Source organism: Crocodylus siamensis, chromosome 1 (assembly GCF_052110815.1).
Source record: "Crocodylus siamensis isolate JL-2025a chromosome 1, ASM5211081v1, whole genome shotgun sequence".
NCBI lineage: Eukaryota > Metazoa > Chordata > Crocodylia > Crocodylidae > Crocodylus > Crocodylus siamensis.
Genome location: NC_143395.1, coordinates 114,299,728 through 114,314,778, shown reverse-complemented (window position 1 = coordinate 114,314,778; position 15,051 = coordinate 114,299,728). Strand labels below are relative to the sequence as shown.

Genomic DNA, 15,051 nt, shown 5'->3' with positions numbered 1-15,051 from the left:
GATGCATCTCACGCCATCCCAGAAAGGTTATACTCCCCCTCTATGTGACATTGGTCAGGGCACAATTGGAATATTGTGTCCAGTTCTGGGCACTGCACTTTAAGAAGGATGTGGCCTGCCTTGAGAGGATTCAGAGGAGGGCCACCTGCTTGGTTGGAAGGCACAGGGCAGGCCGTATGAGGAGAGGCTGAGGGACCTGAACCTGTTCAGCCTCAGGAAGCGGAGGCTGAAGGGGGATTTGGTGGCTGCCTACAAACTCATTAGGGGAGATCAGCAGCAAATAGGAAGGGCCCTATTCCCCCCAGCAGCACCTGGGGTGATGAACAATGGGCAGAAGCTGTTGGAGAATATGTTCAGATTAGAGATTAGGAGGCACTATTTCACCGTTAGGGTGGCTAGGATCTGGAACCAACTTCCTAGGGAAGCGGTCCTCGCTCCTACCTTGGGTAAATTCAAGAAGAGGTTGGACAAACACCTGGCTGGGGTTATGTGATCCCAGCATGTACTCCTACCAGTGGCGGGGGGTCAGACTAGATCTGTTCACATCCCTTCTGACCCCAAACTACTATGAAACTATGAAAGCTGCTCTTCATTGTTCTTGATTCTGTTAGAATGATGTTGGCCCTGTAGGCTTCTCTCAAAATGTCTCATACATAGAATGAGCCGTAAATGGTACAATGCAAATTTCTCACAGATTGAGACAGCATGATTAAGCATTCAGGATCATTGGGTACTGACACAAGTGTCATTTTGTTGTGCAATCAGACCTCTGAAGCGCTCCAGAGCTGTGCTCTTACCAAAGTGAACAGCTGCAGAGTGCTTGAAAAGGGTACAATCCCATGACAATTTGAACCCTCATTACATAAGTGTTCAAATGAAGGCACTCCACAGTGGAGCACCTTCATTAACACCTGTCAGCACACACTGGGAGCAGGGCTTGGTTTACACAGCCCAGCCCTGCTCCCAGCACTATCTTCAGGATGGGAGAGCAGGCAGCTCAGTCTGGGGTTTACCCAGCCTTCTCTGGAAGGTGGGGTGGGTGGACTGGAGGTGGGGGGCTACAGTCCACCCACCCAAATCTCCAGCAAAGGTTAGGTAAATCCTGAACTGAGTTTTCCCCACTCCCATCCTGAAGATAGCACTGGGGCTGAAAGCGGGAAAGGATGGGGCTAGGGAAGAGCAGTTTCAGACTTGCAGGTGCTCCAAACTGCAGCTCAATTGCCCAAGCCCCGGGACCCAACAGCAAACATCTGTTGGGTCCAGAGGATTGCTGTAACTCATGGTGTTTCTTGCAAAGTGCCACAAGTTAGTGGGAGCGGCATGTCTGTCATCACCCATTGTGAACCAGTGTGTGCATGTACACATTCATTAATTCACCTCAGATACTGTGAGTTTAGTACTTCCTTAATAAAGCACTAAACTAAATGCACAGTACCTACAGTTACTGCACACTAGCACTGGCACACATTTAGTGACACTGTGCATTAGCCTAATAACACTGTGCAGTAGGCTGTTAGCATGATTTTTGCCATTACATGCTACTGCACAGTGTTATTAGGCCCATGCACAGTAAGTATGTCGTGTAGACTCACCCAGTATCCAGTTCCTGACAGTCTGTACTTTGAGAAGAGCTAATGAATCTAAGAATAATCATCTTGTTTTACAGTTAATGGATTTTTCTTACCCTTTTCCTGTATCTCAAGTGATTGAAGTTATTCTGTCTTTGGCTTCTTTGTTCCATATTACACTCAAAACTGGCCCCAATAGTCTAGACAGTACAAACCTTGATGTGCCTTATTGCTGCACTGATATGTGAAGGACACTGGAAATATTTAAGATTGGTCCCAAACCATGGTGCTAATTTTAAACCAGGTTTTACTTTGTCCTTGCTCAGGCAAACAGCAGTTTTTTCTAAGTAAGGACTTCAGGTTTGGATTCCTTATTTTAAAATATTATTTATTAAGAAATAATTGGTATGTGTGCATGTTGGGTGAGGACATGTTTTGAAAGTTTCCCCTAGAATGAAGTGTTCAATGGAAGATTCTCAAGATGACAGAATTAATTCTTCCTTTTTAAAAATACTGGTTATGTTTAAAGAAAAATAATAACACTTTAACATCAAAGGTGTTTGGTAGAATGTAGGTAAGATTTACTGTACACATGTTAATACTATAGAGAAAGGAGTTGTGCTGGTTTATTATTCCAAAGATCATTAAGAACCTTTAGATGATAAAGACATAATTACTACTTTCTTTATTGTTTCTGTCTGTGAATTAGTCAATTGCTAAATTAGGTTTAATGAATAAACTATGATGGAGATGGGATGATTCACTCAAAAAAAAAAAGACTGGATTAAAGATTCTAATGTAAACTTTGATTCACTGGGGCATTACTATCTCTTGTATTAATAATTTAAAGTGTAAAGTTTTCCCCAAATAATACTTAGATTGGCATAAAGGCACAACAGAATGGATACTATACAAGTGTTTTTACAAAGAGAAAATTATTTTCCTAGAAGGAATGAACAATACACTAACACAAAAGATAAAAGTTTTGTATCTGACTCAGATCTCAAATCCATATTCTTCATTGACTGTCTATGGAACAATGTAGAATATGTGAGGGAAACATGCACTTTAGATAAGAGCAAGAGTAAAGCCCAAAGAGAGAATTTTTTTTTTAATATTAAGACTAAAACTAATAATTTAAAGTTCAGCTCGTCCTACAGTGCCTTCTACCATATGGCATGTAAAACCGTACACCAGTCTGAGTCTCCTGAAGTCCCTAGACATGACTATGTAAGTTGGAGAGGCAGGATACATGTGCACCTTTATAAACTAACTAAATCAGGCTTATATAGCATAAGCTTTCATGAGCCCAAGCTCACTTTATAAATGCTGTGGAAGGACATGCACAGGGCAGTGTATAAAATGGAGAGAGTGATTTGAATACAAAGGACAGGAATGGAGGGAGATAATTTGTAAACAGAGAAATAACTTTGGTTCCTAGAACTGACCAGGAACTTTGTGTCAAAGTAATTTTCCAATGACAAATACAATTACAGCAAATTGAAAATGTTTCAGAGGAAAAGTTTCAGTCTTGCTGGCATTTTTCCATTTATGTTGTGAATAATGGTAATTAAATATTTTATTTTTGGATCATTTCAACACTAATCAGATTGTTACAGCTTGTTAAACTGAATAAAAAAAGAAAGTTTCACATCAGCTTGCCTTGTAGTTTGTGTGCTGCATGTCTCCATTCTAGCCTGAAGGTAAAGTTCTTTCACAGGCAGATCTAGGATTTTGAAAGTTGGGGGGAGGTGGTGGCAGCTGTGGCAAGTGCTACAATAATCCCACCCCCTGTCTCCCACTCCCCTACCCTACCTTGTTCTGTGTCCCAGATGTCTCCAGCTTGAACTGCTTCACTAGGTGCTGCATGGTGGTCACACCATGGCATGAAAGACATGCCTACAGCTCCACTTCCCCATGGCCCTGAACTTCTAGTTTCCACATCAGCAATGGTAGGCAGGTTGCACTTTCTGTACCTTCTCCCTCCAATCCCCACTGGATGTCACCCACAGGGCTAGGGGCTGTAGCTCAGCCTCCCCATCTTCCTGTCCACCCCCTACTGTTTTAGTCTGAGCTCAGTTCCTGCTACCCAGACTCCTCAGTGGACCCAGGCATTTAGGTTCCAGGGAAGTGGAGTCACTGGTATTTCTTTTGAAGAGTTTGTGCTATTCTGTGGAAGGGAGTGCAGTCACAGCACTGCACTCCCCACCTCTCTGTCCGTATGTACCCTTGGGTTCTTAGGCTGGGCTACATCTCTCAAAATGCACTGTCTCCTTTGATCCAGCTGCACTGGGCATTGTCAAAGTCAAATGACTGCAGTGCCTCCTCATATGGGATAAAGTCCAGCTTAGGAGCCTGCTCCAGTGAGAGGAACAGGGGGCCATGAAATGCCAGAACTACAGCATCTGAGAGACACTGGATAACTTGGGCAGTTGAAGTTTAACGTCCAACTCGCTGGAAACCAAAAGTTTTGATTTAGAATGTTTAGTTTTATCATCTTCTCAACGTTTTTTGTCTTCAAAACCTCCCAGTCCCCCAAAAAAGATTGGTATTTCAAACTCAGCATAAAAACAAATGTCAGCATTTCTTGTGGGGGTACAAATTCTGTTTTGGTTCTCAGGTGTACCTGCCCTTTTCTTAATTTTTGTTATATTATGTATAGGGAGATATGTATATATGTATGTACCATATTTACCCAAATCCAAGATAGCTTTGACGATCTCTCCCCAGTAATTAAATTCTACATATGAAAAATGTATACATTTGTTATCATTTTCCAGGTATAGCATCTAATTATCAGAGGGTCGTTGTAAGTTTGCTTTCCCCTTCCCCCCTACTGCTACAGCAGGGGCAGCTGCAGGGGGGCTGATGGCTGGGGTGGTCAGGTCAACCCCCTCCCCCTCTACTCCCCCTCCCCCATCTTCCCCTTGCAGTGATCCCATCACCTGTGCCTCTGGTACCTGCCCTGCAGCCTCTGCTCCCCCTACTGTCAGATGCAGCTCTGGCTCCATTCCCTCTGTAACACAGGTTACATGGTAGCATGGTCCCTGCCCATCCACACAGTGAGTCTAGGGACTGGAGCTGTCCTGCTATTCATTAGCCAAGCAGGGGATGGAGCTTCCATGGGATCTATGCCTTGGGAGGGAATGGAGCCGGAGCAAGAGCTGTACCTGATGGTAAGAAAGAGGGAAGGGGCAGAAGCTGCGGGGGCAGGCAGAGCAGGTAGAAACTAGAGGGCATGCAGAAGCAGCTGCTGTGGCTCTGATTCTGGCCCTAACCCAGATTCTGGGGCCAGTGTCCAAGTTGCAGCAGCTGCCTGCACCCTCTTCCCCTCAAATCCAAGACAAAGCACTTTCTTCCTCATTCTGAACAGGGGGGGGAGAAACCTTGTCTTGGATTCACATAAATGTAGTATATATGTGTATATGTATATACATGAATGAAGTTTCAGTATTTAAACCAAGAAATCCTTCTTGTTCACTTTTAGGTAGAATATTTTTTGTTAAATATAGACTGGAATGTACTGAGACTCGAGGTATAAAACTTTAATTTTAATGTTTATACAGAAATCAATGAAACCATCACCTGTACTAAAGACCAGATTGAGGTGGAGATTCCAAGTGATTTTTTCCTAAGCAAGAACCCTCCGATCCTTGTAAGTTCCACTTGTACATCAAACTGCTCAGATGCTTTGTTTAAAAGAGTGTCTTCAAATATGGAAATTTTATTTTTTCTTGAATGTAGCATCATTTTCTCTCAGCAAGTGTTATCTATACCTGCATTTCATACAGTTGTGATACAGTGCAAGCTCCTAGATTTTAATAGACAACAAGTGATGAGCCAGCTATACTATCATGGCTCTTGCTGAAGTCAATGGGAGCTTCTGTGAAGTCAATTATATTTGGCCCTGTAAACTATTATTCACACTACACTTGCATTGGTACTTGAAGTCATATGTCTCACTTTCAGTTACAAATTAAACATAAACATTTACCTTCTCGGCTTCTTTTAATACTGTTCATGCTTAAGTTACCCAGATACTGAGTTGTAATGTCCCAAAAGGGAGATTACACCAGCCAAGGAACTGGGTGAAGTGCCAAGACCCAATTTATAAACCGGTGGTCACCTGCTCACTAATATTAATTCAGATATTAAACCTCCATTTTTAAGTTTTGTTTGACTTTGTAAAGCATAATGAGAGCAGATTCTTACCTGGTATCAATGAGCATAGCTACAGCAAGTGGAACAGGAGGATGTTGCATGATGTTTCATAGATTTCATAAACATCAGGGCTGGAAGGGACCTCGGGAGATTGAGTCCAGCCCCCTGCCCGAAGGGCAGGAAGTCACCTGGAGTCATAGGATCCCAGCAAGATAAGCATCCAATTTACGCTTGAAGGTGTTCAATGTAGGTGCTTGAACCACCTCCGCTGGCAGACTGTTCCAGACCTTGGGGGCTCGGACAGTAAAGAAATTCTTCCTTATGTCCAGCCTGAAACAGACATGCAAGAATGTTGCATGACTTCTTCCAGAAAGAATAATCAATATTATTTTTTTCCATTTGGTTTCTGGTTCTTCATGAGGAGTTAGCAGGATTTGTTTTTACTGTTTCCCTTATTAAGAGGGGATACTGCTCTTCTTTGGTTTCAATAGTTTGCAGTCTTGGAGTGTGATTTTCTATTGACACTAACAGAGATACTTAGCCACATTAATCTGAAATCAGACAGAAGACAGGGCCGGGTGACACCTTAGGGCATACATGTGCTTTGGGAGAAGGGGGTGGGCGGGTTTTTGGAGTCGCTGTAATTAAAGCACCCAGAGTGTCTCATGTATTAGTATCTCTACACTTCAAAATGCTGGTGGAGGCTTTAGGAGCTTTAAATAAAGCGCCCCTGCTGCCATTTTGAAGTGTGGGGATGCTGATACACAAGATGCAGAGACTGGCTGGAGCGCAGTAATTACCACACTTCAGCAGACTTGCGGTCATGTATAGGCATCCTTAGAGACTACCTAATTCAGAGAGGCATAAGCTTTCATAGGTGACAGCCTGCTTTATCAGCTACTAGCAGGACCCACAGCAGCTGCCTACACTGACCATGCTCAAATTCAAGAAAAGCCTTCTTTTTCCCTAGGTTGAATGTGGGGGAAACACTCTTCTTGGATTCGAGTGAATGCAGTAAATTAGAAAGCAGTGCTTGACGGCATGTTTAAAACAAAAAGGGATCATCTGAACTTGCAGGCTATAATTACATCCGCCTTCTACAGCAGTAAAGAATTAGAGGAAAGATTACATGACACTTATCTGCCACCGTTCCTCAGTACAATTCTGTAGGAAAGAGTTGCACACAGTATTAGTGTCTGAATTATGTCAGTGCTATCTACTCAGATATGTGCAGTCTTGGCCCTGTTCCAGCAAAGCAATTTGGGGAAGCGGTTTATCCACCTTTTATATAGGTATAATAGTGCAGCTATTTATTGCTCCTTTCCCCAGAACCTTGGAAGCATTATGCATGCCTCCTTTTCCTTATGGTCCATGGGCCCTCAGGACCAGAATTTGACCCCAGGGTATTTTACAGCTTGATTACACTCTGTGAAAAAAATTAAGTGAGAAAAGAATCAAGGAGGAGGGTTGACACATTCTGATTGGTCACTGCTAACTTTCTGTTGCAGTATGTAGTTAATATACTTTTTCCTGGTGAAGGTGAAATATTATGTCTTGAGACCTGCAGTGTTGTGTAGATTTAAGTAGCGGTGATCTAAACATGAAATAGGCTTTTGCTAAAGATGTAATAAACAATAAAAAGAATAAATGGTCATTTCATTTCAGATCTCTGATTTACACCTCAATGACCCTGCATGTCACGGTACTGAGACAGCAAACCTTTATGTGTTCAGCATTAAAAACAATTTCACAGACTGTGGAACTCAAATGGTAATGTATGCACAAGATGCTGCTGTTGTGAAGAAGTCATCTTATATAGTTTAATTTGTGTGCTACAGTTATAATCAACTAGAACCACAGAATAACAAATACATATACATATAACATTGAATCAAACAGCCTTTTATTTTCTGCATGTGTTTTATTGCTAAGTATTAATTTATTGTTATCCTAGACATTAAGGAAGACCCAAGAGTTCTTATACTAATATTGAGTTAATATAAATTTTACATGTCTGAATTATTATTGTTATTAGTAGTAGTAAAATATCTCAGTGCATGAAATACACTGACAGTGGAAGCAAGGACTCATGTCTATTGTGTTAAAGTATACATTTCCTATAAGATCTTCTCTGTCAGTTATTAAAACACTAATAATACAGGCTTTGTATAAACTCGCTTTGTTACAGACAAATGCAAAACCTTGCTCTCCCTTGGTCACTCACTGTCTCTCTTCATGCGCGCACTCTCTCTCTCTCTCTCTCTCTCTCTCTCTCTCTCTCTGCATACAGGCAAAAGATGATAATATTCCATAGCTATAAAAAAGCCAAATGCTGCCATGAATAGTCCATACAACTCTTTAGATACAAAGGATTAGCAGTAGGGGCAATCTGAGAGAGAATCTCACCAGGAACCAACTTCCTCCAATTGCATTCATTTGACCATTAAGTACTATTGTCATTTTAAATATGTATTACAGTTAGCAAAGTATTGTAAACAAGAGGGCAAATGTATGTGTGTTCACTGCAAAATATTTAAAATAAGACCAGAACTATTTTGAATTCAAAGTTATAGGGAAACAAATGACTAAAATATTTTATTCTGATAGGAAGTTTGCTAGAAATCAAACATCTGTGCTATCTTAACAACTATCCTTACTGGCTAGTTTCTGATTGCACTATTGGCCTCACCCCTGCACCCATTCATTTACCTCTAGAATACAAGCCACCAGGGCCTTAGTTATCTTCAGGCATCCTCATGACCATGTCTTAATACACAGCTGATGCTTCACCTCATTGAACATAATTTATCGTACATCTAAGCACAAATATAGCCATTATCTATCTGTACATCTGTCTCTTTCAGTCCTATTACAGGGTGGAAAGAAGCTAGGCACTTAAGAGGTTTCTTGCTGTTACCTGATATGTAGATAAGCTGGTGTTAAAATGTAAGCAATAGGCAAGTTAGGACTGGTGTTGTCTTATACAAAGTAAATTATGCACTTATCCAATATGCATAAAAGTAGGATATACAGTACATTTAGAAAATAGTTTGTGAGCATTTTGAAGATTCTTTAGCTACAGATGTGTGGATTCTACAGCATAGACAAAGAAGAAACCTTCATTAATGTGGCAGAAGATAAGATCAGATGCCATGACCCCCTATGCATAATGCAGTTATCCACAGCACACAAGAAGGAAGATTGTTAGTCCGTAAAAGTCTTGGCTTCATTTTGAAGGAGATTGAGAATGAAAGAAAGAAATAGCTTAAACTTTTCAGCTGACACTTTTATCAGGCCTATGGGGTAGAGAGAGGCTGATTCCTTTGCCTGAAGAGCAAACCCAAGAATAAACTGCATGTAGGATTTTATAGCTGCTAATATCATGATCAATTTCTGTATTTAAAGGAACAGTAACAGTAAGTAAACATTATAATAGGATCTATACAGAGGCTCTGTGTGCTAGGCATGGTATAAACATCTGTAAGGACACAGTCCAAACTGCTGAAAGCTTACAATTTAAAATAATTTGTGACAAAAGGAATTCTCTATGTACTACCATAGCCTTTTTTCTAAGTCATATAGATCCATTACTGCATACCCAGAGTTGGCAGCTGCCAGTGAGAATTAGCTATCCAGCATTCACTGTACTGGGTGCAGCTGCATTAAGTGGTACAGTTGGGGTATCTTGGCAGTGCTGTGGGGTGTCAGGGCTTTCAAGGAGAAAATATGACCTTTGTGGCAGTGGTGAGCCATGTCCTTGATCCTTGTATGTGATCAAAGCAAAGAGCTACAGGATGTAAAGCTAAATAATAATGATGTGCACACAGAGAACAATAATAAGCCTCATTTGAGTGCTCCATTGTGCAGTTTTTTCAGTAGCAGAGTTCAGGAATGACCTTGCATAGGAGATTGTTAGAGGGTAGGTGGGAGACAAGTGTTGTCTGTCAATTTAAAGTTGTACAAGTGAAAGTACAGTGTTATATGGCATTGTGAGAGTAAGGTCAAGGGACCATAAAAGCAGGTAAAGGAATTGTAAAATTTAGCAGATGTAGTGCCTTCTTGTAGAATAGGCTAAGGGTTTGACTATACAGCAGGCACAGGTTGCTCTGTTCAGTACAGTCCAAAAGCAGGTATATGCATTATGGGTATACTGAGGTATTGCTTCAGAAAAAGAAGTTTATGGTTGCCTGGACATATGCCTGAACTCCTTAAAAATGAGGAACTTAAGAGTTTGAGTTTTGCTATGTTTGGAGAGGGTATGAAATACCCCCAAGCAATCTTATTCTACAGTAAAAGTTTGCCATTGAATTTCCTGTCTTTATAACCAAAGTAGAAATGCTGTTTATAGGAACAAATGATTGTTAAAGCAGTTATTATTATGCAGGTTTGCAGCAAAGCTGCTGCTGTAGCTAAGTGAAAATAAAGAACACTGTGTGGTTCCTAAGTAATCCTTTCTCATGCTGCACGTGTTTTAGTGAAATAGGGATTACGGCTAGGCTCTGAAACATTTGCAGTATTTAATTGCTAACACTGCCTGTGTGGGACCTCCTAGACATGTGGACTAGAGTTTAGATAACCTTACTGGGACAAGATTCCCCCATATCCTAATACATTCACCAGAGACAGGAAAGGAACCTTGACAACCCCCACACCACATCACTGTCTGATCTTGGTCCATGTGGGGACATGGAAGGGATTCAGACTGCCACTCCCCACAAAGGAGTAGGGATTCAGATCCCACACACAAACAACATAATACACAAATACTTCTAGGGGAGCAGCTCCCTCAACCCTTGTAGGTGTGTGCATGCATGCAGGACAGAATATGGGGCTGATAGCTACTCTAAACCCCCAGTTCCCTCCCTCTTGCTTCACCACCCATAATTATGTCACCCTTCTGCTCCCATGGCCCTCATTCCCATCTCCACCCCTCCTCCTCCCCTGACTGATGCCCCCTATGAGATATGTGAATGTGTTAAATCTGTATGTGTGAATCTTAAGTTACTTTCTGTTGAATCTACTAATGCCAATGTATGTATAGTTTTAGTTTGTTTACAATGTCATGGAAAGTTAGGACTGGAAGGAACCTCAGGAGGTCAAATCTAGTCCAGCCCCCTGCTCAAAGCAGGACCATCCCCAACTAGATCATTCCAGACAAGGCTTTGTCAATCCATGTCTTAAAACCCTGCAAGGGTGGAGACTCTGCCACCTTTAGGTAACCAGTTCCAGTGCTTTACCACCCTCCTAGTGAGAGTTTTTCCTAATATCCAGCCTAAATTTCCCTTGCTGCACCTTGAGACCATTGCTCCTTGTTCTGCCATCTGCCACCATGGAAAACAGTCTATCTCCATCCTCTTTTGAACCAACCTTCAGGTACTTAAAGGCTGCTATCAAATCCCCTCTGTCTTCTCTTCTCTAAACTAAATAAGCCCATTTCCCTCAGCCTCTCCTGAGAAGTCATGTACCCCAGCCCCCTCAATCATTTTAGTTGCCCTCCACTGGACGCTCTCCAACTTGTCCACATCCTTTCTATAGTGGGGTGTGGGAGGGAAGGGGGGTCCTTTTCTGCAGAGTTGCTATTTAGCCAGTCAGTCAGTCCATGGCTATGGCGGTACATGGGGTTGTTCCATCCTAAGTGTAGGACTTTGTACTTGTCCTTGCTGAACCTCATGACATTTCTTTGGCCCAATCCTTCAATTTGTCTGGTCACTCCAAATCCTACCCCTACCCTCCAGGGTATGTACTGAACCCCCACCCCCAGCTTGACATCCATGAAGTTGCTGGGTGTGCAATCTATCCTATCTTCCAGATGGTTAATGAAGATTTTGAACAAAACTAGCCCCAGGACTCACCCCTGGGGCAGTCCACTTGATACCTGCTGCCAGCTAGACATCAAGCCATTGATTAATACTCTTTGACCCTGACAATCCAACCAGTTTTCTATCCACCTTACAGTCCATTCATCCAACCCATACTTCCTCAGCTTGCTTGCAAGAATGCTGTGGGAGACGGTATCAAAGGCCTTGCTAAGATAGAAAGTCAAGGTAGATTATGTCCACTGCTTTCCCCACATCCACACAGCCAGTTATCTCATCATGGAAGGCAATCAGATTGACTTGCCTTTGGTGAATCCGTGCTGATTGTTCCTAATCATCATCTTCTCTAAGTGCTTAAAAATGGATTCTTTGAGGACTTTCTCCATAATTTTTCAGGGACTGAGGTGAGGCTGACTGGTTTGTAGTTCCCTGGATCCTCCTTCTTCCCTTTCTTAAAGATGAGCCCTGTATTTGCCCTTTTCTAGTTGTCCAGGACCTCCCCCGACCACCACAAGTTTTCAATGATCTGCAGTTACATCAGCCAACTCTTTCAGCACCCTTGGATGTATTGCATCTGGCCCCATGGACTTGTACACTACCAGCTTTTCTACATAGTCCCTAACCTGTTCTTTCACCACTGAGGGAAGCTCACCTTCTCCCCAGAATGTGCTGCCAGGTACAGTAGTATAGGAGCTGACCTTGCCAGTGAACACCGAGGTAAAAAAGGCATTGGGCGCTTCAGCCTTTTCTTCATCACCTGTCACTAGGTTGCCTCACCCATTCAGTAAGGGACCCACACTTTTCCTGACTTTCCTCTTGTTGCTAACATACCTGTAGAAATCCTTCTTGTTACCCCTCACGTCCCTTGCTAGCTGCAATGCCCATTGCACTTTGGCCCTCCTGACTTCATCCCTGCATATCTGAGCAATATTCTTATACTCCTCCCAAGTTGTTAGCCCAAGCTTCGACTTCTTGTAAGCTTCCTCTTTGTGTTTAAGCTCACCAGTGATTTCTTGGCTAAGCCAAGCTGGTCGCTTGCCACATTTGCTTTTTTTCCTGCACATCGGGATGGTTTGCTCATGCCCCCTCAGTAAGGTTTCTTTAAAATACAACCAGATCTCCTGGATTCCTTTCCCCACCAGACTGGCCCCCCAGGGAATCCTGCCTGTCAAAGTCTGCTGCTCTCCTTTCTTCCTTTTGTCAGGATCCTGAACTCAGTCATCTTGTGGTCACTGCTGCCCAACATGCCATCCACTTCTACATCCCCCACCAGTTATTCCCTATTTGTGAGCAGTAGGTCAAGAAGAGCACTTGCACTGGGAAATTCTCCCCAATGCTCTCCAAAAACTTCCTGGATCACCTGTCAGTTGGGCAGCATTCTTTCCCACGCCTGTGGCTGGAGTCATTTATTTATTTGTTAATGCTTTGAACAAAATTAACATTATTGAGCCTAGTGCAAGCCTGTTCCTCTAAGCACAACAAAACTAAACTTAATTATAATTAATAACAGCAGCCACCTTTGGTGGAGTTACCGGAGAGATAATGTACGTACTTGTGGTTTATTATGCAAGTTAGGCTGTTTATGAATAAACAGCACCTGTCAACAACCCTTTTTTTCTATCACCTTTCAGGCTTCTGATGATACACATATTGTTTTCACCAACACCATACAGAGTAACATTTCTGAAATAATTACAAGAACCTTTATCAATATTACATTTGCTTGCCGATACCCTCTTAATTACCTGGTGCAGCAGCCTAATGGGGAGAATAAGATCAGTGTTGATATCAGGTAAATCCATTATTTTTTAATCTTGTATCATTAAACTGTCTAGAGTCATTAAAAACTGAGGCAAATTAAGCAAGTGTAGACTTCTCGTTCCTCTGATATGTTACTTTTCATGTAGCTCCTTTCATCCAGAAGAACTATAGCTAGTCCTCTACAAGTTGTGCGCAGTACAGTAATACTGGCTGGGGGGCGGATTAATTAAAATGAAGGATGATCTTATGGAGAACACAATGAACTGGGATTCAGACACTTCGGGCTCTAGCTTTGTCATAGACTTACTCTGTGATTTAAGGCCTCCTGTTTTATGCATTCCCAGTGCTTAAAAGTGTGGGGTCTTAATCACTCATGATACCTTTAGGCTCTTCTGTAACACAAATCACTTACAAATTTATCAGCATCCTTGAGATGCAGGCCTCCTGTCAGACAGACTCTTTCTTGAAGCAGTGCCTCAGTGTGCTGCAGGCATTGTGGCAAATGTCTAAGCCCAAAATACAAAGACCAGGAAAGAGGCAATGAATTCTAGGGCCACAAAACCTCCTTCCAACCCTTGCAGCATGGCACAATGTGAGTCATAGTAAAGGGAGCACCCACAGCAGATGGGAGTGATGACTGAGTCTGACAGTATGCATGAATACATTTGCAGCTCTTAGAGTGGCCGAGAAGTTAAGTGGATCTGGGCCTAGGCTAATCAATTCACCATTAAATACTAGAAATGGAATCTGTCTGGGACATGGGAGCTGACAACCCTATTCTTTCAAAAAGTGAAGTTAGGAACCCAATTCAGCAAAGCATTTTAAACACCTGCCAATCTATACACAATGACTTGAGTTTGTATTTAATATTTGGCTGAACTGGAACCTAACTCCTTAGGAACTGTTTTATGTATCACCTGGCAGAAAAAAATCATTAGGCACCCATCTACTAGCCTGGTTCATAGTAAATCTATAGTGTTCCATGGCAAACCTGGTTTCTTTGAATTATTTTTTAATAAGTAATTCTATTTCCTGAAACAAGAGAACATTTGAAGGTGAAAAAAATCCAAAAGCCTAGGTAAGAAGAAATATTAGGGGTCAGCAACCTCTGACTCAGTGACTGGATCCAGCCTGCCAACCAAGTGCATCAGGTTTGCAAAGCTGCACCAGTGGCTGGGTTAGAAGCAGTGGTTTATTGTCAGTCCAAGCTTCATTAACTTAGTCTGCTGCTTCTAAAAGGTTACTGACCCATGCTGTAAGACATGCCAGGAATAATTTCTAGCCCTGGTGCTGTTTACACAACACCTTGCTACTTGGTCATTTGAGTCATACCAAATTAGTTATGATTTCTGGGATTTAGGGTATTATAAAAGATGCCCTTGTTGGCCCAGATCTCATCTTTATGAGTTAACTTTGTTCAAGATGAAACCTTGGAGAGGAGGAACTTAAGTTACGTCTGTGCTAGCCTGATCTGGGAACAGCCAAGGGAAAGGCCATGTTCTGTCTTAAATTAGAGATCTGATTTATATCCTGGTTTCAGTGGCCCCAAAGGTCCATTCTGGCAGTTAGAAATAGTGGGAACATGCTGGCCCATGCCCCTTTCCTCTTGAGAGACCCCCAGCACTGAAGAGTAGGATGGTGGCCCACGAGGCAGCATGGCAGTTCATTACCTGTTGAAAATACCTCTGGATAGGATAAAGTCATCTTTGAGAGTTGAATTGCCTGAGGGCTTGGCTTGATGTGTA

At 42.2% G+C, this 15,051-nt stretch overlaps 1 protein-coding gene across 1 annotated transcript in view; it reads left to right on the top strand.

The window, feature by feature from the left end:
• LOC149873227 (zona pellucida glycoprotein D-like) overlaps positions 1–15,051 on the top strand; it is a 38,026-nt gene that overhangs the window by 8,436 nt on the left and 14,539 nt on the right. The window contains exons 2-4 of the mRNA XM_090031467.1: positions 5,135–5,223; positions 7,395–7,499; positions 13,177–13,337. Coding sequence (XP_089887593.1) covers positions 5,135–5,223; positions 7,395–7,499; positions 13,177–13,337 — 355 coding nt within the window. The remainder of the gene's footprint in view (positions 1–5,134; positions 5,224–7,394; positions 7,500–13,176; positions 13,338–15,051) is intronic.